Source organism: Microplitis mediator, chromosome 9 (genome assembly GCF_029852145.1).
Source record: "Microplitis mediator isolate UGA2020A chromosome 9, iyMicMedi2.1, whole genome shotgun sequence".
Classification (NCBI taxonomy): Eukaryota; Metazoa; Arthropoda; class Insecta; order Hymenoptera; family Braconidae; genus Microplitis; species Microplitis mediator.
In genome coordinates this window covers 18,519,108-18,540,860 of record NC_079977.1, presented here as the reverse complement: position 1 = coordinate 18,540,860, position 21,753 = coordinate 18,519,108, and the positions used below count along the sequence as shown (strand labels likewise).

The 21,753-nt window shown below is 37.2% G+C and overlaps 2 protein-coding genes across 3 annotated transcripts; both read left to right on the top strand.

Annotated features, from left to right (window-relative positions):
- The first annotated feature begins 197 nt into the window (after window positions 1-197).
- On the top strand, window positions 198-12,255 carry LOC130674376 (uncharacterized). The gene is made up of 5 exons (XM_057479691.1): window positions 198-446; window positions 3,546-3,609; window positions 3,679-3,977; window positions 5,807-5,958; window positions 11,928-12,255. Exons 1-5 carry the CDS (start codon window positions 284-286, stop codon window positions 12,141-12,143), a joined length of 894 nt encoding a protein of 297 aa, XP_057335674.1. The 5' UTR covers window positions 198-283; the 3' UTR covers window positions 12,144-12,255.
- Window positions 12,256-15,052: 2,797 nt separating this feature from the next.
- On the top strand, window positions 15,053-19,829 carry LOC130674782 (uncharacterized). 2 transcript variants are annotated; one of them, XM_057480197.1, is made up of 3 exons: window positions 15,053-15,707; window positions 16,848-16,999; window positions 19,505-19,829. In XM_057480197.1, exons 1-3 carry the CDS (start codon window positions 15,434-15,436, stop codon window positions 19,814-19,816), a joined length of 738 nt encoding a protein of 245 aa, XP_057336180.1. In that variant the 5' UTR covers window positions 15,053-15,433; the 3' UTR covers window positions 19,817-19,829. The 2 variants fall into 2 exon arrangements, 1 of the variants encoding a protein (XP_057336180.1); XR_008991126.1 differs by lacking the exon at window positions 16,848-16,999.
- The last annotated feature ends 1,924 nt before the right edge of the window (window positions 19,830-21,753 follow it).

Here is a 21,753-nt window from a genome sequence, read left to right as displayed (position 1 = left end):
GTATTCGTGCCATTTCAATTTTTGACATTTACCAAAAATTTACCACCCGGCTATTGAAGCTTTGTTTCAAGTTGACGTAAACTTATTATATGTTATCTAAAGAAAAAAAATGCAGTTATTATGATATTTAATAATTGACGTATTCATAAAAGCGAAATTATCTACAATAATTACTGATAAGTTAGTCGAGTAACTATTAACAATCTTTTGTGAGCATTCAAGTTTAACGAAAACGAGTACATTTAAATTCGTTTAAATATTTGAATAAAGGAATATATCAAATATGATAAAAAAATTATTAATATTCACATTATTCACCTTAATGGAATATATCAATTGCTGTGCTATAATGACTGATCGCCCGATAAGTGAAGTAATGGAACAAAATCTGAACTCACCATGGCTGGTGCTTATTATGGATAATAAAAAGAAATCGTTTCCACCAGGTAGTATAATTGATTAATTCTGAGTTTAAAAATAAATCATTACACAGTATAACAAAATGATATTGTCTAAGCATAAAAAACAAAGTATCACGTGTTCTTAATTCATTTGATGTAAAAAGAATGAATTAAATGTCGCGCTAGAAGGAAAACGTCTTAAAATCAACGATTTTTACTTTTTTTTTGTTTTTCGTCGAGCAGCATTTTACATAAATTTTGACGATGAAATAACAGAAGAGCCATTGAAATAGAGCTTGAAAAATTTAAAATAATTTTTTTTCATTGCAATCCGTCGATTCTCGATTCAAAATTTAGGTTCTGAAATTCTATTGGGTGGTGATTAGAATCTCCAGTTCTCAAGTACTATTAAGGATCTAACGACTTTCGCTTTTTAAGAATTAAGATCCAGGCAGACTCTTCATGTCTTAAAATATTCCGATTAGATACTTTTCTGTATCTTTGCATATATACTGAAACGTTTCATACTTCTCTGAGGTACAACCAATTTTATAATAAAAATCTTTTATAGTAGATTTTATTTTTTATTTTTTTATCAATTCAATCATAAGATGGTGGTAACTTCAGATGCCTCCAGAACAGGATGGGGTGCGGAGTCTAGCGGTGTAGTTACACAGGGTTTCTGGAGTCTAGAGGACCAGAAATTTCGTATTTACTATCTAGAGCTGTTAGCGGCCTTTTTTGCGCTAGAATGTGTCACATCAAAGCTTTATGACTGTGAAATTCTTCTGCGTATAGACAATACAACGGCTATTGGCTACATTAATAAAGCTGGTGGGATTAGGTATCCAGTAATCTCAGAGCATGCAAGGAAGATTTGGCAATGGTGTGAAGTTAGAAAGATTTGGCCGGTTGCAACGTATATTCCTTCAGCGTGGAACGTGGACGCGGACGCTGCTTCGAGAGTTATAAACTTAGATACTGAGTGGGAACTATCCCCAGTAGCTTTCCAAAGAATTTTAAAAGTTTTGGGCTCACCGTCTATTGATTTTTTTTCCTCACGCATTAATAAAAAATGTGTAAGATTCTGCTCTTGCTATCCAGATGCAGATGCAGAGTCATTTGACGCATTTACAGTGTCTTGGAGTAAGGAATATTTTTATGCCTTCCCTCATTTTTCTCGGTCTTACCAACCCTGATGGAAATAATCAATGATAAAGCAGTGGGTATTGTGGTAGCTCCACTGTGGAAAACTCAACCATGGTATCCGATATTTACTTTCTTGCTCAGTTTACCTCCGTTAATGTTTAAACCGTCCTTATCACTACTTTTGTCTCCTTCTAGGCAATAACTTCATCCACTGGCACCAAAGCTGTCACCTGTGGTCGGGCAATTATCAGGCAAGCCTTCGTCATCAAAGGCATCGAGGAAGAGTCAATAAATATAATGCTAAGTTCGTTGACGGAGTCAACGGTAAAACGATACGAAGGTCCTTTAAAAAGATGGCTCGCATTTGCTCAAGAGAATAATATCGATACTTTTGAACTAGCAAGCACCGAAGTCATTAGTTTCTTGACACCACGGTTCAACGAAGGTGCAAAATACGGGACGCTCAACTCATCGAGAGCAGCCATCTCTCTTATATCAAAGAACAGTCTCTCAAATGACCCTTTAATATCGAGATTTATTCGAGAAACTTATAAGATAAGGCCAGCGTATCCCAAGTACTCAGAAACCTGGGACGAGGGATAGTGCTTCTATATATTAAAAAGATGACAGATCTGGATAAGTTGAAACTGAAAGAGGTATCAGAGATTACAGAAACACTGTTACTCCTCATTACAGCCCATAGATTGCAAACTTTAGCCTTAATTGAAACAGAAAATATAATAGTACCAACTGTTAGGTTGAAGATTAAAATGCCTGATCTGATCAAAACGTCTAGACCAGAGGGAAGCAACCAATACTTTCAATCCCTTTCTTCAAGGATAGAAAAAATATTCGCGTAACATCTATCATCCTGTACTACCTTAAGCACACAGAGAAGTTGAGGTCCAAATCAGATAGGCTTTATAGCGACAATCAAGCCTCATAAACCAACTAGTGCCGAAACGATTGGACACTGGATTAAAGACCGACTGAAGAAAGCAGGAGTGGACACTAATATCTTCACTGCATATAGTGCTAAGCATGTGACTGTATCGAAAGCTTACAGTAAGGGTGTAGATGTTGATACCATTCAAAGAACTGCAGGTTGGTCCAAGGGGTCCAAAGTATTTGCTCGTTTTTATAACCGACCAATTATAGAATCTAATGAGACTTTTGCGTATTCCTTAGCAACTAAGAAGTAATACAGCATGTAAACTTGACGATATGAATGTGATTACTAACTCTAAACCTCTACATGTATTCAATCAATTAATCATCGAAGAACGAGATGCGTAGTATAATTGAACGTACAAGCTTCGCTCGCCGAAGGCCGGAGGCAGGCGAAGCTTGATCGAGATTGTATGTAGCGTCTCGTTCGAAGGTGATTACTACCCTCACAATATTTTACGTGAACAATTTTTATCTGTAGCGCAGTAATCATTTTGGTACTAAGTGATAACGTAAGAATAACAGAGAACCTAACACTCTAAAATTATGAGTCCGCAAGGGCGCGCGCTTAGCAGTGAAGGAGCAGGAAAGGATTTCAAATTTTAACTTTAAAAGTTGTGTAGTCGACACGTACTTGACAGTACTACATGCATTCAATCAATTAATCATCTTCGAATGAGACGCAACGTATAATCTCGATTGAGTTTCGCCCGCCTTCGGCGGGCTCGCTTTGATAGTTAAATTTTAAAGGTATAGTCCACCACTAAAATAATCAATAGGAAAAATTACGAAGTTAGCATTGTTAATTTAGCTGGAATTTTTTTCCGTGTGATGAGCGAAGCTCATTAGATCCTAAGTAGAAAATCGTCAAAGTATTGTTGGGGTTCGGCATAAGTATTTTTAAGTTCTACAGTAGTCAAGTCTTGACAGTACCTCAGATGGACCTAAATTTCGACTCGGGTTGAAATCCAAGTTGCAATCGTATTTTTATGAATTTGGTGCCAAAAATACGTTTTAGGGTTTTTAACATATGAAATTTTGTTAAAGGTATCGGCTATGGGTCAATTATAAACGAAAATCTCGTTTTAACGGCAGCAAAGGCAGTTTCTGAGTTAATATAATCACTCGTAGATATTCAAATTTGTAGCCAACATATTAATACAACTTAACTATTTTTCAGTCATAACATGGGTCATTTAGTATTAATGACTGATTGTGACATGAATAGTTATACTGGAGGAACTCCTAGATCTGAATCTTGCGTATATAGAAGAGTATTTCTAATCTATTATGAGAACAAAGCTTTTTCTACAACTGTTAAAGAAAATTATTGGGCCATGTTAAATGTGGATAAACCGTTTGAACTGACCAAGCGAGTGAATACCATCCCATTGATAAACGATAATAGTATTGATGATATCGATAAAAATAATTGTTTGGTTTACCACTGGGCACTTGCAGTTAATGACCTCGATTCAGGTAATATGCAATAATATCTTTATTTCGTTCATTTATCTGATATTTCAATGCAGACTTACAATCGATGATACTATACGATAATACTATACGAAGAGAATTTAACAATACTAATAACAATAAAAATCTGGGCGTCGGTTGACCCTGCGGGCCAGCCCCAAAACTTCCCGCTGTTTTCGAGCTGAAGGAGCTTGAGAACATCACTGTAAATATATTTTCGAGCTTTTCGAGCTCGAGAATGCTATTACGTGGAATCATTTTTTTATCTTTTCAAGCTCTAACAAGTTACGTTTTATGCTAGAGTTTGAAAAGTTAAGAATCGAAAATCATTAATAAAGAAGCGTCTTTTAAATTTTTATTATCGTTTACGTTCTCTGAAATAAATGTGTTGATGCAGAAATCAATGTCAGTGATCAAAATCAAGATTTGAATGAGTTTTGACTTAGGTCAAAGCAATAATATATGGAATATCCGAGAAAAACATTAAAGACTGGGTTTTTCAATTTTTCGCTGACAATATGTTTTAAACTAAGGAACAAGTTAGATGACATTATCTAATGATTGGATGAGACTATAAAGAGAAAGAGTTGGTATGATTTCAGACACATTTTAGAACATCATAATTTGATTTATCTGGAAAAAATAACATTCTATGTTATTTTTTTAACTTTTCAGCGCCGATATCTTTTGAACTAATCAACCTATTTTGACGCTTGAGGTAGCAATCGGCGCGTTTTCTTGAATCCTAGAGCTGTTAAAATTTTGAAATTGATCGGATATGTCGTTTCTGAGAAATCACTAAAAAACTAAAAAAAAAAATTTTTTTTTTTTCAAAATTCACCAATATTTTCGAATCTGCTTGATCAAATGATCTGAAATTTTCAGGAAAGTTGAGGGCCAACAAGCTCTTTTAATTGCCACTCGACCATCCAAATCGATTTATTAGTTAAAAAGTTACAAAGAGTTTACACACACTCACACTCACACACACACACACACACACACACACACACACACACACACACACACACACACACACACACACACACACACACACACACACACACACACACACACACACACACACACACACACACACACACACACACACACACACACACACACACACACACATACATACACTCGGACATCATGCTGAAAATAGTCAGAATAGCTCCCTAGGACCTCAAAACGTCGATATCTGATGAAATTTCGATTTTTGCAAATCGGGGTGAAAACAATGACTTCCCAATTTTTCGAAAATCGTCGATTTTCTCAGCGGGAAGTTAAATAATTTTTATTAAAACTATTTAAAATGGTGGTTATATTTTTGAGTGGCTCTAATAATTAGTTTTACTATAAATAGTGATAAGAGTAACAAATAATGGTGGTGAGAGTTACAATCGAGATGCTAATTCTAACTAGTAATGATTACATTTGTTACAACCGAAGATACGTGTGCATGCGCGTGCGCTCTTGTGTGGGGGGGTCTGTGTGTGTGTGAAATAGCTCAGATGGTACTCATTATTTAGGCTGATAGTAACTGTTACCATCAGGTTATTAATAATTACGATGTTGATAATAGTAGTAATTATTTAAGATAATATAAGTTATAATTTTTGATTATCATAAATAATTGTAAATTTTACTATATAGTTGGTAGATACTACAATGCAAATCATTCATTTCATAATTTGAATGATATTTTCTATCATAAAATTCAGTTCAAAAATTGAACTATGGCTCGATGATTACTTTTACCTCAAAGTTCTCTTCGTATCGTCATTCAAAATACAAATGTTCTTTACTATTTTGTTTAAATCCCGAAATAGCATTCATTACAATGGAGTATTCAGTTGTGTCTGATGAAGAAGGATTCAAAATAACCAGGGATGAAGAACAAAAATTTAATGACGATACAGACTGTATTCTCGATTCTTGTCCGTTTGAAAGAGATCACGAAGAAACAAAATCGTTCAATATGGTAATTATTTTGTTTTATCACTCTAAATTTATACACAAAGAAGAAAATCCTGACACAAGATGCCTGATTATAAACCCCACTGCGGCATTCTAAAAAATCAATTGAGGCATTTTAGATCACAGTAAGCTTTCTCCAAACCTTATGAGGAATACCGAATCACGACATGCCGAAAAAATCTGAAAACTGCCTGTCCCTGTAGGCCAGCCTGAAAACTTCCTGCTATTTTCGAGTGTTTGAGCTCGGAACTACTATTGCCACTATATTTTTGAGCTCTTCAATCTTAGAAATAGTAATGTCGCACCTTCCATTATTAAAATTCAAGTGATAATCAATAACAAAACAAAATCATAAGTAAATCGTTGTTTTTTAACTTCCTGCTGAGAAAATCGACGATTTTTAAAAAATTCAGGAAGTTATTGGTTTCACCCCGATTTTCAAAAATCGGATTTTCATCATATGTCAACATTTGAAGGTGCGAGGATGCTTTTCAGACATTTTCAGAGCGATGTCTGTATGTATGTATGTATGTATGTATGTATGTATGTATGAGTGTGTGTGTGTGTTTTTTTTTTTTTTTAAAGGGGGGAATCCTTTTTACGGATTTCAGGCATAGATGTTTTTGCCTGGATATGTGAGACTCGACGCAGCGTCTTACTAAAACTTGACGCTAGCGCCTATACTCACTAAGCCCTAAACCCCTTATCTTCCATCCTCTCATCCCCCTCGGACCCGCCATTTAGGCATTACATCGTAGGGGGTGGAATTAGCTGCTGCTCTTCTTCCTAGTAGCTGAGATGTTATTTCTTCTTTCATCCAATAGGCATCATTTGTTCTTCTTCTTTCTATAGAACGCAGGTCTGTGAGGACTCCTGTGACAAACGTGTTGATGGCGTTCCAGGCAGCTTCGGACGCCAGCATTGCTTCTGCTATTGTCTCTGGTTGGATTCTCTTCTTCAGGATCGTCTTCAGCTCATCTCGCTGTGGAAAAAATCGTGGGCACTCGAAGAAAACGTGCTCTGTATCTTCATTGACTCCTGGGCAGGACGACCCCTTCGATGAATCATCATGCTTGAAACGGTGCAAATAAGTCCGAAAGCAGCCATGTCCTGATAGCATCTGCGTCAAATAATAGTTGATTTCACCATGACTCCGGTTTAACCAAACATCAATCCGAGGTATGAGACGGTACGTCCACCGACCTTTCTCTACAGCGTTTCACTGCAGTTGCCAACGTGCGATACTGCGATGCCGTTCTTCTGACCTGAGTTCCTCAGAGCTCAGTGTGGTTGACCTCTTTCGTTGGTAAAGGTTCCATTTTTCCTCCGCTAGGACTCTGAGAGGCAGAGTACCGAAAATGACACACACTGCTTCTTCTGATACTGTGCGGAAGGCGCTGGCTACTCTTACAGCACTCAGACGGTATATTGATCCAGCCTTTCTCCACGATTCTTGTAACTTCAGTGCGTGCACCCAAATGGATATTCCGTAAGTAAGCACCGATGTGACTACTGATGACAGTAATAGCCTTCTGCCCTGCTTTGGGCCTCCGACGTTAGGCATCACTCGTGCGAGACTAGCTCTCACTACTGATGCTTTAGCACTGACGTGTTCTGCCTGCTTCTTGAAGTTTAGTCCGGCATCAAGCATCACTCCCAAATATCGGATATACGGTTGTGTTGTGATTTCTTGTTCACCGACTTTCAGCTTGATGGTCTCTACCGCTTTTCTGCTGGTAATAAGCACTGCCTCAGTCTCATGCTTCGCTAGTTGGAGATTCATTGTGTCCATCCACTGGTTGACTTGTTCGAAAACAATGCTGAACATATGATTGATTTCGTCGAGATGTTTCGCGACGATCACTGCGGCTACATCATCTGCATACGCTACCAGTTTGACGTTTCTTGGCAGTTTCAGTCTTAACAGTCCGTCGTACGTAATATTCCACAGAAGTGGACCAAGAACAGAACCCTGTGGAACACCTCCGGTAATGTCGTATTCTTTTGGACCATCGTTCGTGTCATACTTTAGGACTCTATTTGTAAAAAAGCTAGCCACTTTCCTACACAGGTATACTGGTACGTTTTTTCCTTGGAGAGCTTGCATAATGAAGTCCCAATTTGCGGAATTAAAGGCGTTTTTGATGTCTAAAGTTATCACTAGGCAGTACTTTTTCGTACCACCCTTCCATCTTGTCCTGCATTCGCCTCCTTGGCCGTGGTAACAACCAGGTTGATCGCATCCAGGGTTGATGGCCCTTTTCGGAAATCATATTGATTATCCGCCAAGACCGGTTCCACAAACACTTCTATCCTTTGATGGATTATACGCTCTAAGATCTTACCTGCTGTATCTTACACGCAGAGTGGACGGTTCGATGACGGCTCTTCTGGTGGTTTTTTTCCTTTCGGAAGTAGAACTAGGCGTTGTTTCCACTTACGAGGAAAAGTCCCTTCTTTGAGGCATGCGTTGTAAGCGTCTAAGAATAATGTTGGTGCTGCCTTTATGATGGTCTTCAAGGCTACATTAGGATTCCGTCAAGTCCCGGCGCTTTATTATTTCCTACACGATTACAATCCTCCAGCATTTCCTCTTCAGTGACAGGTGAAATGTCATCCAGTTCGCCTGGCGCCAACTAATAGTCAAAACTGTATTGCTGTGGAAACAGTGCGGTGACGATTTTCTGAAGGAGTTGAGGACACGTAGGTGATGGCATTTGTTGTTTTTTTAGGTGAGTCATGACTATCTTATAAGGCTTACCCCACACGTCTTTGTCTAACTCGTATATAAGCTCATTCCAGTATCTTCTTTTGCTCTCTTTGATGGCTTTAGTCAGTTCATGACGGGCCTTTTCGTATTCTGCGGACAGCTCCGCTGATTTGGGCCGTAGATAGCTGTGCTGTGAGATTTTTCTCTTCCTGTGACACTTTACGAAGGGCAATGATGTGGTCGTTCTACCAATGCACCGAAGATCTTGAATTTATGCCACGTTTACAAGGCATACTGGCATCACAAGCATGTGTTACTTTCCTCATCAGATCCTTAGTCTGTTCTTCTGCACATCCAGTGTTTATCGGATCACTATCGAGGGCTATTAGCGATACTTCTGGGTCAAAGGATTTTACTTTCCAACCAACGCTGTTTGGTTTCTTGATTGGTCTCCTGTGGTTCTGGTTGCTTGATATTTCCCAGAATATCGCATGATGGTCGCTGGCAGTGTAGATATCCAACACTTTCCAATTGTAGTTACCTTTAGCAAGGCTATTACTGACAAAAGTGAGGTCTACAATCGAGCTTGCGTCACCTTTGGTGTAAGTCGGCATGTCACCACTGTTGAGCAAAACTACATCCAGTGTTGTAGAGGCCTCTAGTAGTGCTTTTCCTCGTGCGTTAGTATGTTTGCTACCCCAGTCGACTGCCCAGGAGTTGAAGTCTCCGGCTATCGCTACTGGATGGTATTGCTTCGCATCTTCGGTTAGTCGATCCAGGAAATCAGTAAAGTCAACAATGGAGAGGCTAGGTGGTGCATAGCAGTTATAGAAGCGGACACCCTCTACTGGTGCTGCTACGAAGCCGGCATTGCTGTTGTCGACTGCGCTCTGGAAAAAGAGCTTACCACAGGACCAGATGACAGCTTTGGTGGTGCTGTCAGGTTCCCAGATTTGGGTACTTAGGTGTTTGTATGGCTCTGCTAACAGTACTAAATAAAGCTCTAATTCGCGCACCGCCTGCATGAGCAGGTCATTCGCAGCCTCACAGTAATTGAGGTTGAGCTGTAGTATCTTCATGTTTTTTTGTTAGTCATCTTCTGGCAGGCCTCTTGAAATAACGGCCACTTATAAGTGCCGGCATGGTGGGCAACATTCTCTACACTTTCAATCTCAGCACATAGTGCACATTTGGCTGGATTATTACAAACGGCAATCTTGTGCCTTTCTTGTCCACACCTGATGCAAAGCTTCGACCGGTCCACCTTGCTTCTGCACTGGGATCCATGATGTCCGAAATGCCAGCATTTAAAGCATTGAGTAGGTCTCTTTGTTGTCCTTATTCGGCAATTAATCCAACCAATCCGGATTTTGCTACTTCCATCCAGTAGTTTCTGTGCTGTTGCTGCTGGTAGAAGTACTGTAGCAATTTGGGTACCTCTATAGGCCTTACGGATCTTGATTTCCTCTAGTGGTATCTCACAGCCATCTCCAGCTTCCTTTTGTAAGGCACCCTTTATGTCGTCCTTCGTTGTGTCATCATCGACGTCTCGGATCTCAATTACCTCCTGTGGTCCTTTGCACATTACTCTTGCGTCTTCTTTCAGAATGTCTGCAATATTCTTTCTCAATGTTTGGCCTTTGTCGGTTTTCTTCCTCGAAAGAGTTATCAGCATATCTCCAGCATTGGTCTTATGGATCTTCTCTACTGTACTGCGGACCTGGTCATCAGGGACGTCCTGTTTTATTCGACGCAGAATCTCGGCGTACTTTGCTTTCTCTGTCGGCCGGATGATAAGGGCATTCGATCTGATCCATTTCCGCGGTTTCTTTCGCTTAAGTTCAGGTCGGGGCTCCTTTGTTATCTGTTTTAAGAGCTCCTCATTCTTCTTTTTCTTTAGCTCTTCCTTGGACTAAACTTTTTGCCAAACCATCGCTTTCTCCTGTTCGTCGCTTCGCACTGCCGCTCCTTGTGAAGGGCTTTTCTTCAAATCCTTTTTCTTCACGACTTGGCTGATCGTTGGGTCAAGAGAAGGTCGGTCTTTTCCCTTACCTGACTTGCTGCTGGTTTTACTTCCGTCTTCCGTGACTGATTCACCGTCACCTTCGGCTCCACTATCCATTGCTTCTTCAGTCACGACAGCCGCTTGAATGTTTTTCTCCGGTGTAGTAGGGAGAGTGCGTCGTACTGTTAAACGCCATTCTTCATCAAGTTCTTTGAATCTCTGGAGGGCGTTGGCTACGCTTGTCGCCTTGGTCTTGATCTCCTTGTGGATATTGACTTTTGCTTGGACGGAGTCATTTAACTCTTTGATCAGCTTTTTAAGGCGTTCCAACGCTTGCGACCGCTTCATTTCAGCGCTTGCTGAAATCCCAGCAAGGTGGGACTCGTCCTTTATAGCTTTGTCACGCAGCGCTTGTGCTGGGCAGCTCTTCGTGCTCGGCTTGTGCACCAGTTTCCACATACCTACTCTGTGTTGAGTTACCATATCAGTAAGTGCATCGGTCTCCATGGTATCGGATGTGACACTGCTCGTCTCTTGCGTTCCAATAGTGTGGATGGCTTGGTTCCTTACCATCGTTCCAGTAGCGTTATAGGCCTGGTTCCCTACCGTTGAAATAAGTGGTAATTTGCTTCCCCCACAGTCCGTGAAGCTTGCGACGGCTACCGGGGCTTGCAACCGATCGGAACCATCGGCGGAGGTAGCCATTGTTGGCGTGTCCACGTGGGGTATATTGTTTTCCTTATCACTCATACCGTCATGATTGTGTTGTGGTTGTTTTATAGAGGTGTCCTTTCTCCTCGCACCTCTTTTGGTCCACGAAGGCTATTTTATTTCACCCCTACCCGCCGGAAATCCGGTGAGGGCATTCCCCTATCCGCCACCTGGGGACGCGCTCTCTAGGAGTTAGGTTTCTCCCGAGTGTGTGTGTGTGTGTGTGTGTGTGTGTGTGTGTGAGTAGTAAAAAAATATATTTTATCGCTGTTAATTTTTTACTTTACTTATTCACATTATCATAATCATTAAGAATTCAAGATTATTCCTGTGACTGCAACAGGAATGGACCTGTGGTTGCAACAGGACTGATCTTTTAGCTGTAACAGGGTGGTTTTTGTTGCAGCCACAGGTTATTCTTGTTGCAGCCGCAAACTCATGCTACAGTAACATTCCCGTTCCAGCAACATTTCTTTTTTTTTCGTGTGCAATTTTTAAGTTTAAATTCATAAATTTTTTATCTAATATAATCAAATTATGTTGACAGAGTTTCTTAGGAAGTCCAATAGCATGTCCACTTAAAAGCGACCCAACCAAATATATACAAGCTGGTTTTGCAACAATTGTTTACGAAATATATTCGCAAAAACCACTATACTATGAATATATGAATGGAACTTTATATGATCTATCTTATGGACAAGAGTCTCTTAATAAATTAGTAACAGAACTTACAAACTCAAGAGGGAAAAAAAGAACATAAACAATTAGAGTATAAACTGTAAAAATGAGCTCTTTGAATCCAAAATTACAAAAGTTTACAACCCATACTGTAATTTAAAAATCTTTTTTTAAAATAAAGTTATTGCAATTAAAGCAGCTCATGTTATATTTTAAAATAATAAACTTCAAAAAAGTTTGAATTACCCGCTTTCTATCCATAGAAATCGCCCTTGTAAAATATATAGTTATAATTGATATTTATCAGTCCAAGTTCTTTAAGAATATAAGTCGTGCTAATATGTGTTATTGATTCAGAGCCGGTTTTTCTTCAATTTCATGCTCTTTAGATGCTTTGCCCGTCTCATCACTCTTGTTGCAGTTGAAATAGATGCTGCTTTTCCAACTTTTGCTGCTAATTCCCTAACAGTCTAGATAGAATTTGATGCTGCGCGAATTGTCATTCGACGTTTCCTTGACGTTGTTTTGAATTTCGTTCAACCTTCATAATTTTTTCCATAGTTTTCATTGTTTTCCATAAAATTATTAATAACTTTAGCACTTCTATTCAATCTTCTAGCAATATCATGACGACATTAATTTGGAGTAAGTAAAAAATTAATTTGATTTATTTCTTCAATCCTTAACATTTTATTGCGCCCCATTTTATATAGCAACCAATAGAAATGTTTCGAATGAATTTTAATTTATTCACCACGCTATGAAATGAAAACGTAAGAATTCGAAAACGAAACGAATTAGTTTCATTAAGCAATCAATTTTATTGAGGCTATCTATGTGACGAACTGCCGACCAGCGACATGACCCCCTCCCAATATCCTCGCATTGTTTCTCAAACACTAACAACACATATTGTTCTGTCTTAAATAAGTAATATAATATACACATATAATTTAATATTTTAGCGAGTAAAAAATCAGTTATTGAACAAGATACGTAGGGCTATTCAAGTGACGTGAACTGTAAATCCATACATTCCTATGTTAGTTCCCATAGAGTTATATGTAAATTTATAATGTCCTAAATAAATTTCTTTGAGTTTCCATATTATCCTACGTGAATTGTTCTCACAGTTAATGATTCCGATATCGGACAGAAATGGTTACAATGCTTTGTATTCGTGCCATTTTAATTTTCGACATTTATCAAAAAATCTACCACCCGGCTATTAAAGCTTTGTTTCAAGTTGACGATAACTTATTATATGTTATCTTAAAAAATGATAAAAAAAGCGATTATGTTGATATTCAATAATTGATGTATTTATAAATGCGAAATTATCTACAATAATTACCGATAAGTTAGTCAAGTAACTATTAACAATCTTTTGTACGCATTCAAGTTTAACGAAAACGAGTACGTTTTAATTCGTTTAAGTATTCGGATAAAGGAATATATCAAATATGACAAAAAAATTATTAATATTCACATTATTCACCTTAATGGAACATATCGATTGCTGTGCCATAATGACTGATCACCCGATAAGTGAAGTAATGGAACAAAATCTGAACTCACCATGGCTGGTGCTTATTATGGATAATAGAAAGAAAACGTTAATGCCAGGTCGTATAGTTTATTAATCTTAAGTTTGAGTATAAATCATTACACAGTATAAACAAATTATATTGTCTAAGAAGGGGGCAGAAGCAGCCGATCGCTTCTCGAGTGGCTCCGGCGATCACTTAAGTTGAGCAGCATCGAGCATAATCGCTACTTGGCTGGGTGACCGCTGAGCTACGCGTTGAGCTCGACTGGAGGTCTATGACCGTTACGCGCGGGATGAAGAGTTAGTGATCGGTAAAATGAAAATTTTATCTATCAATAGAGCATCACCCAAACCGAACTGTACTGGCAATGGTTTTCTCTGTGATTTCCCTTGCCCCTATACTCCAACAGCCAAGGTGTCGGGGGGGGGAGGGGGGGGGGGGCAGGGTATCACCTTTAATGGTACAGTACAGTATGAGCACAAGTCGGGCCACAGCCGCAAATGATATCAGTGTCTACGTTATTATGAATACGTTGGTCATTTCTTATTAATTAAAATTATTTAATCAGAAATGAGTGGTGAGAGAAGTCAAGAACTAGTATCGTACAGAAATCCACGTGATTTAGGGTTTACTTTCCTGATATAATAATTTGCCAAAATCAGACAATTGTTGAATAAAGTATAGTGCATAGCACGTAGGTTAAGTCTTTATCCGTCTAATACAATGTTCTTAGCACTCGTCTTCGGTACACACTAAGAACTCGCTAGAGCTCTTGCGTATGCACCTACGACTCGTGTCAAAAACATTGTTCTTCTCGTATAAAGACTCTCATAACCCACTCGCTATGCAATATGCTATAATATTGATCTCAAAAACAACCTAGACTTGTGAGCTGTTTTGTGACCGACTGGTCCGAGGCGCCGGTCAGTTCGCACTCATTAGATCTCGAGCGATTATTATTTTCTACTTTTATTTAACCTTTCAAAACATGGGCTATGAGATTTTTTCTGATGGTCAACTTCAATCTCAAATAATTTTTTAATTTTAAATCTGATTAGCTGATAGTATCTTTTATGTGACTGACTTAGTTAATTTTTAAATAGTCAATGGTAACTTATTTAAAAATCAATTTATTTAACTAAAGTCAGGAGCCAAGATGGCGGCGCGTGTAGGCTGCAGGTGTAACACAGTGCAGGGGCAGTTGTAACATGGAACGAAATAGATATTTTTCACCAAATTGCTTTTATTATTAAGTCTTAATACATACTATTATACTTTATTAACTCTTAAAGTCAAGTATTTAAACTTATAGTATCAAATATATTAGGATCTTTAACATAAATTATTAAATATTTATAAATATTGAAACAATTAAAAAATAACACTATCCCAGAGTAGATTTGTGGTGCATCCAGTTTTCGCAGATCCCATACACGACTCTGATAATGAATGTGAGCACAAGCGAAGCTTATTAGATCCTAAGTAGAAAGTCATTGTTTAGGTTCTGGCTAGTATTTTTAAGTTCTACAGTACTTAAGTCTACGCAATAGCTAACGTAGACCTAAATTTCGACTCAGGTTGAAACCCAAGTTGCACTCTTATTTTTTAGAGTTTAATGCTGACAATACGTTTTAGGGTTCTGAACTTATGGAATTTTGTTAAAGGTATCGGCTATGGAATGATTATCAGCGAAAATCTCGTTTTAACGGCAGCAAAGGCAGTTTCTGAGTTAATATAATTACTCGTAGATATCCAAATTTGTAGCTGGCATATAAATGAAACTTAACTATTTTTCAGTCATAAAATCAGACATTTAGTATTAATGACTGCTTGCGACATGAATAGTCGCGATGGAGGAACCCCTCAATCTGAAGCTTGCGTATACAGAAGAGTATATCTAATCTATTATGAGAACAAAGCATTTTCTACAGCTGTTAAAGAAAATTATTGGGCCATGTTAATTGTGGATAAACCGTTTGAACTGACCAAGCGAGTGAATACCATTCCATTGATAAACGATAATAATATTGATGATATCGATAAAAATAATTGTTTGGTTTACCACTGGGTACTCGCAGTTGATGACCTCGATTCAGGTAGTATGCAATAATTTTTTTTATTTCCTTCATTCTTCTGACATTTCAATGCAGACTTAAAACCCGGGTCAAAAATAGAACTTGACTTAAATTGGATTACCAAGTCGAAATTTGAAGCTGTTTTTCACAAGACAAACTCGACTTTTTTCTACGGAGATATAAAATACATTGAGTTTTCGCCTTAATTTAGACTTAACTGGCTTACTTAGTCACGATTTGAAACGAAATAGTTGAAATCGAGTCGAAATTGACTTGGTTTAGACTTATTCGACTTGAATTGTAAAGCGAAAAAGTTGAAGGAAGGTGAAATAATTATTATATATTAGGGTGGGAGTACGGCGAATAAATAACTTTTTTCGACTCGGGTCAGCAAGTTAAAAGTAAAGTGAATGACTATCGTGTTCAAAGTAAAGATGAATAAGTTCATACTAAAATCAAGAAATCCAAATACAGTCTAGTGACACTAAACTCAAATCAAATATGTCGACCCAGATGATAATCGTGCATTACCATATCGGCAAATCAAATCTTACTCTTGAACACTGAGGTCAAAGTTAGTGAATATTCACTAATTCAGAGCAACAGTTATACTACTTATTTCAAAAAGTTACTATTTACTACCTTATCAAAAAATCCAGCTGGGATTGCAAAAGAACACCTAAAATCCATTCGAGAAAGCATGAATTTATATAAGAATTCATACCCTATCATAAAATCCATATGGAAACTAGCCTAGATTTTTATGGGGATTCCTACAAAGCGATTTCAGATAGATTCCTATATGCTTTCCTATAAGAATCCAGCATAGACCCCAATGTAGATTCTCACATGGGTCCTATGAGAATCCACACCATGCCAAATTTATATGAGAATCGAGTATGGATTTCCATGTGGATTTTTAATTCGATTTTTCATGAGACTCTGCAGCATGTCAGAATCCATATGAGAATCATGTGTAGCTTAGGAATTATATAACGTGTTGTAAACATCTAGTGACATTGAGTATAATACTCTCGTTCGGTTGCTAACACTCGCTAGCACTCGTGTTTTCAAGAACCGTATTTGAGTATTACATTCGATAATACTAGTCATTCAAAATACAAATGTACTATACTATTTTGTTTAAATCCCGAAATATAGCATTCATTACAATGGAGTATTCAGTTGTGTCTGATGTAGAAGGATTCAAAATAACCAAAGATGATGAACAAAAATTTAATGACGATACAGACTGTATTCTCGATCCTTGTTCATTTGAAAAAGATTTCCAAGATACGAAACCGTTCAATATGGTAATTATTTTGTTTTATCACTATGAATTTGTACACAGAATAGAAAATCCTGACCCTCGATGCTTGATTATAAAACCCACTGCGGCATTCTGACAGACCAATTGAGGCATTCCAAAACACAGTAAGCTTTATTCAAACCTTATAAGGAATATCGAATCACGATATGCCGAAAAAATCTGAAAACTGCCTGCCCCTGTAGGCCAGCTCAAAAACTTTCTGCTGTTTTCGAGTTTTTGAACTCAGAACTACTATCACCAATATATTTTTGACCTCTTCAATCTCAACAATAGCAATGTAGCACCTTCCATTGTTAAAATTCAGGTGATAATCAATAACAAAACAAAGTAATGTAGTAAATCGTTGTTTTTTTTATCTTTATCGATTGCGACCTTCAAATTGACATTCGACGCATTTATTAACCACTAACGTTTAAAAAAACTCTCATTAATTAGATCACCAATTCGAATTTTATGAGAAAAAAATCACTTTTTCAAAAATTTTTCGATAACGATTTTCTTAACTTCCCGCTAAGAAAATCGACAATTTTCGAAAAATTGGGAAGTTATTGTTTCCACCCCGATTTGCAAAAATCGAAATTTCATCAGATGTCGACGTTTTGAGGTCCTAGGAAGCTATTCTGACTATTTTCAGAATGATGTCCAAGTGTATGTGTGTGTGTGTGTGTGTGTGTGTGTGTGTGTGTGTGTGTGTGTGTGTGTGTGTGTGTGTGTGTGTGTGTGTGTGTGTGTGTGTAAACTCTTTGTAACTTTTTAACTAATGAATCGATTTGGATGGTTGAAGTGACAATCGAAAGAACTTGTTGGCCCTTAACTTTCCTGAAAATTTTAGATCATTTAATCAAGCAGACTCGAAAATATTAGCGAATTACGAAAGAAAAAAATTTTTTTTTTAGTTTTTTAGTGATTTCTCAGAAATGACTTGAACGATCGACTTCAGTTTAAAGTTGACATAACTATAATTTATATTGTAGTAAGCAATTTATTCTTAGTCTAATAAACAATGAGATTATTGTAATGTTAATAATGTACACTTAGTTCTTCAGATCATTTATAATCCTCTTGATCAAACCCTTTTGATTTGTTTTTTAAAAATTGTTTGAGCCGTTTATATGAGTCAATGTTAATTCCCTTATAAAGATCTATCACAGACTTTAACATCCACCAACAGCTTCAAAGGGTAGTAGACTTCAATGTTTTCGCCAGCTCATTGGAATGAACCAATAAAACATCTTCTGAGAACGCTTTTAGTTTATTATTTTCCATCCATTTGAAAAATTCTTCTTAACAATTTGTGTATTTTAAACTAGCTATTTCTGGCAATAAATCTTTCACAATATTTTCGGTTTCATTTTATATATTTCTTGTTGATTGGTCTGTAATATCGCTATCTGACGAATCTTCAGACGAACTAATTTTGATAACTTTGATAATTTTTTATTTATTATTTTAGTTTTATGACTGTAAAATTACTAAGTCCTTCTTTAGAGAAATACAAGGTTGAAATCAAGCTGTTAATGCCCGCTGCTAGGTAATAGTTGCAATTATTTTAATTATATTTTGTCAGGAAAAAAAGTTAACTATAGGACAGAATAGAAGGTTTAAATCTAAACCAGTCAAAAAAGTCATACTTTCATCCCTCTTAACAGAGCAAAAATTATAACTTTCCACGTAGGTGTGTGAAAATAGTTATTGGGGTAACTAGTAGGGCAAGTGATTCACAATGTGTCAGCGCGATGCGTTTAGCACGAGTCGTAGGTGCGCAGGCACGAGCGCAGCGAGTGCATACTGTGCACCGGAGACGAGTGCTAAACACATCGCGGGTGACGGACTATGACTTACCTTACATGTTGCGCCCATAGTTTTATTCAACTCATATGCGCTATTCACGTTTTATTAATCGCCTAAAAAGCAAAGTCTCAATAGCTGTCTAGTGACATGGTGAAAAAAAAACATTCGACATCACAACCTTGGCTACTCAATGGGTAACAACAGGGAATTATAATTACCCCATATTCAGTAAGAGCTTGAAAGATAGTTACGTTTATTTTCATTACGTCACAATGACGGAAATAGTAGACATTTTTATTGCGTTTTGACAAATAATTTTTCACCAGTCGGTAAACGGCCATTTAGGGTTCGCGTTTTAGGCATGATAAAACGTGAATAGCGCGCATGAGTTGAATAAAATTATATATTTCATCGCTGTTGATTCTCAACCACTAATTCACATAATTATGCTATTACGAATCCAAGACTAATCCTGTGACTGCAACAGGAATGGACCTGTGGTTGCAAGAGCATTATTCCGATGGCTGCAACAGGAACAATCTGTGACTGCAACAGGACTGATCTTTTAGCTGTTACAGCCACAAACTCATGCTACAGAAATATTCCTGCTGCAACAAAATTTTTTTCTTTTCCGTGTGCATTTTTTGAGTTTAAATTCATAAATTTTTTATCTAACATAATCAAATTATGTTGACAGAGTTTCTTAGGAAGTCCAATAGCATGTCCGCTTAAAAGTGATCCAACTACATATGTACAAGCTGGTTTTGCGACAGTTGTTTACGAAATAAATTCCCAAGAACCACTTGAATATGAACGTCTGACAGGAACTTTATATGATCTATCTCCTCGACAAGAGTCTCTTAATGGATTGGTAACAAGACTTACAAACTTAATGGAGGAAAAAAAAAAAAACATGAACTACTACAGTATAAACCGTAAAAATGAGCTATTTGAATTCAAAATTACAAAAGTTTACAACCCATACTGTAATTTGAAAATGTTTATTTAAAATAAAGTTATTGCTAGCTAGCGCGATTTGTTTTACGGATCAATTCGCGATCTGAACCTCAGTACGCTATTATTTTTCGATGTGTGTACATGTCCAAAATATAAACGTTGTGTAACGTTCGTTAAAATCCTTGTATTGTGACAAAGGAAGATTTATTATTAAGGTAAGTTAATACTATCGACTTTGAGTTTTTTAGGAACCCATTCAGTGAGCGATTCGGATAATGGAGTCGCACCTGAAGCCGCTGCGGGTCGCACGTAGTTGAAACTTACTTTTTTCCTGAAATGGCTAATATTTTAGCCTTATTGCAGCCGTGGGGGCTCGATTAATTCAGCCACACGGTAAATGCATGTATATGAGTGTATTTGATACGCTTTATCATGACCCGCAGACATTTTCTCTCGAGCCTAATCTTTTTTCGGTGGATCCACCATTAAATTGACATGGTTTCTTCCAGATGAGCTGCTCCACAATGGAGGAGTTATTGGAGGAGTCTGTTCCTAGGTAGGAAGAAGATCGAATTCTGGATCGTTTGAAGCTGTTAGCTCAGGAGTCATTACCGGAAGGTTGGAAGAATTGGAAGACGTTAGACCTGTCATTGGAAAATTTATTTGGTCCAGAGTTGCAAGTTAATCCTCAAATTGCACTTTGCTTATCTATACATATATTGTCTGATATGGCCAATTTCCATATCAGGCCTGATATGAACCACCCATATCAGGCCATATCAGAAAATTTTTTCACGAGTTATTGATTCAAAGTCGGTTTTTTCTTCGATTTCATTCTCTTTAAATGCTGTGCCCATCTTATCACTCTTGTTGCTGCTATTTCCCTAACAGTCTAGATAGAATTTGATGCTGCGCGAATCATCATTCGACGCTTCCTAGACGTTGTTGTGAATTCCGTTCAAAATTTATAATTTTTTCCATAGTTTGCATTGTTTTCCACGAAATTATTAATAACTTAAGCACCTCTATTCAATCTTCTAGCTATATTATAAAGAGATATATTTTAAGTAAGTAAAAAGTAAATTTGATTTATTTCTTCAATACTTAACATTTCATTGCACCCTATTTTAAATAGCAACCAATTTTAATGTTTCGAAACGATTTTAATTTATTCACCACGCTATGAAATTAAAACGTCATAATACGCAAATAAAACGAATTAGTTTCATGGAGCAATAAATTTCACTAACGCTATCTATGTGACGAATTGCTGACCAGCGATATGCTCCCCTCCAAATATCCTTGCCTTGTTTCTCGAAAAGTAACAACACATCTTGTTCTGTCTTAAATGAGTAATATAATATACACATATAATTTTATATTTTAGCAAGTAAAGAATCAGTTATTGAAAAAAAATAGGTAAGGCTATTCAAGTGACGTGGACTGTAAATCCATACTTTTTTGAAATGAATTTCTCTGAGTTTCCATACAATCCTACGTGAATTTTTTTTACAGCCAACGATACCGATATCATACAGAAATGGTTACCATGCTTTGTATTCGTGCCATTTCAATTTTCGATATTTACCAAAAATCTACCATCCGGCTATTGATGCTTTGTTTCAAGTTGACGTAATATAGTACAGTGCCGGATAGCTCAACTGGTAGAGCACTCGGCGCGATACCGAATTGGTCTGGGTTCGATTCCCAGTTCGGGCTATCTATATTTTTCTCAATTGATCTATAAATTGTCTTATTGAGAAGGTTATTTGCGTGTTTGCATGTTTAGATTTCCACTATATAAAAATGATGTAAACTTATTATATGTTATCTAAAAAAAAAAAAAAAAATGCACTTATAATGATATTTAATAATTGACGTATTCATAAAAGCGAAATGATCTACAATAATTACTGATAAGTTAGTCAAGTCACTATTCACAATCTTTTGCAAAAATTTAAGTTTAACGACAGCGAATACGTTTAACAT

Coding starts and splice junctions, on each gene's coding strand:
- LOC130674376 (XM_057479691.1), top strand. CDS start 284: ATGATAAAAAAATTATTAATATTCACATTATTCACCTTAATGGAATAT. Junction 3,610..3,678: donor GCAGCAAAGGCAGTTTCTGA/GTTAATATAATC, acceptor ACTATTTTTCAG/TCATAACATGGGTCATTTAG. Junction 5,959..11,927: donor AAACAAAATCGTTCAATATG/GTAATTATTTTG, acceptor TTATGTTGACAG/AGTTTCTTAGGAAGTCCAAT.
- LOC130674782 (XM_057480197.1), top strand. CDS start 15,434: ATGACTGCTTGCGACATGAATAGTCGCGATGGAGGAACCCCTCAATCT. Junction 15,708..16,847: donor AGTTGATGACCTCGATTCAG/GTAGTATGCAAT, acceptor CCCGAAATATAG/CATTCATTACAATGGAGTAT. Junction 17,000..19,504: donor ATACGAAACCGTTCAATATG/GTAATTATTTTG, acceptor TTATGTTGACAG/AGTTTCTTAGGAAGTCCAAT.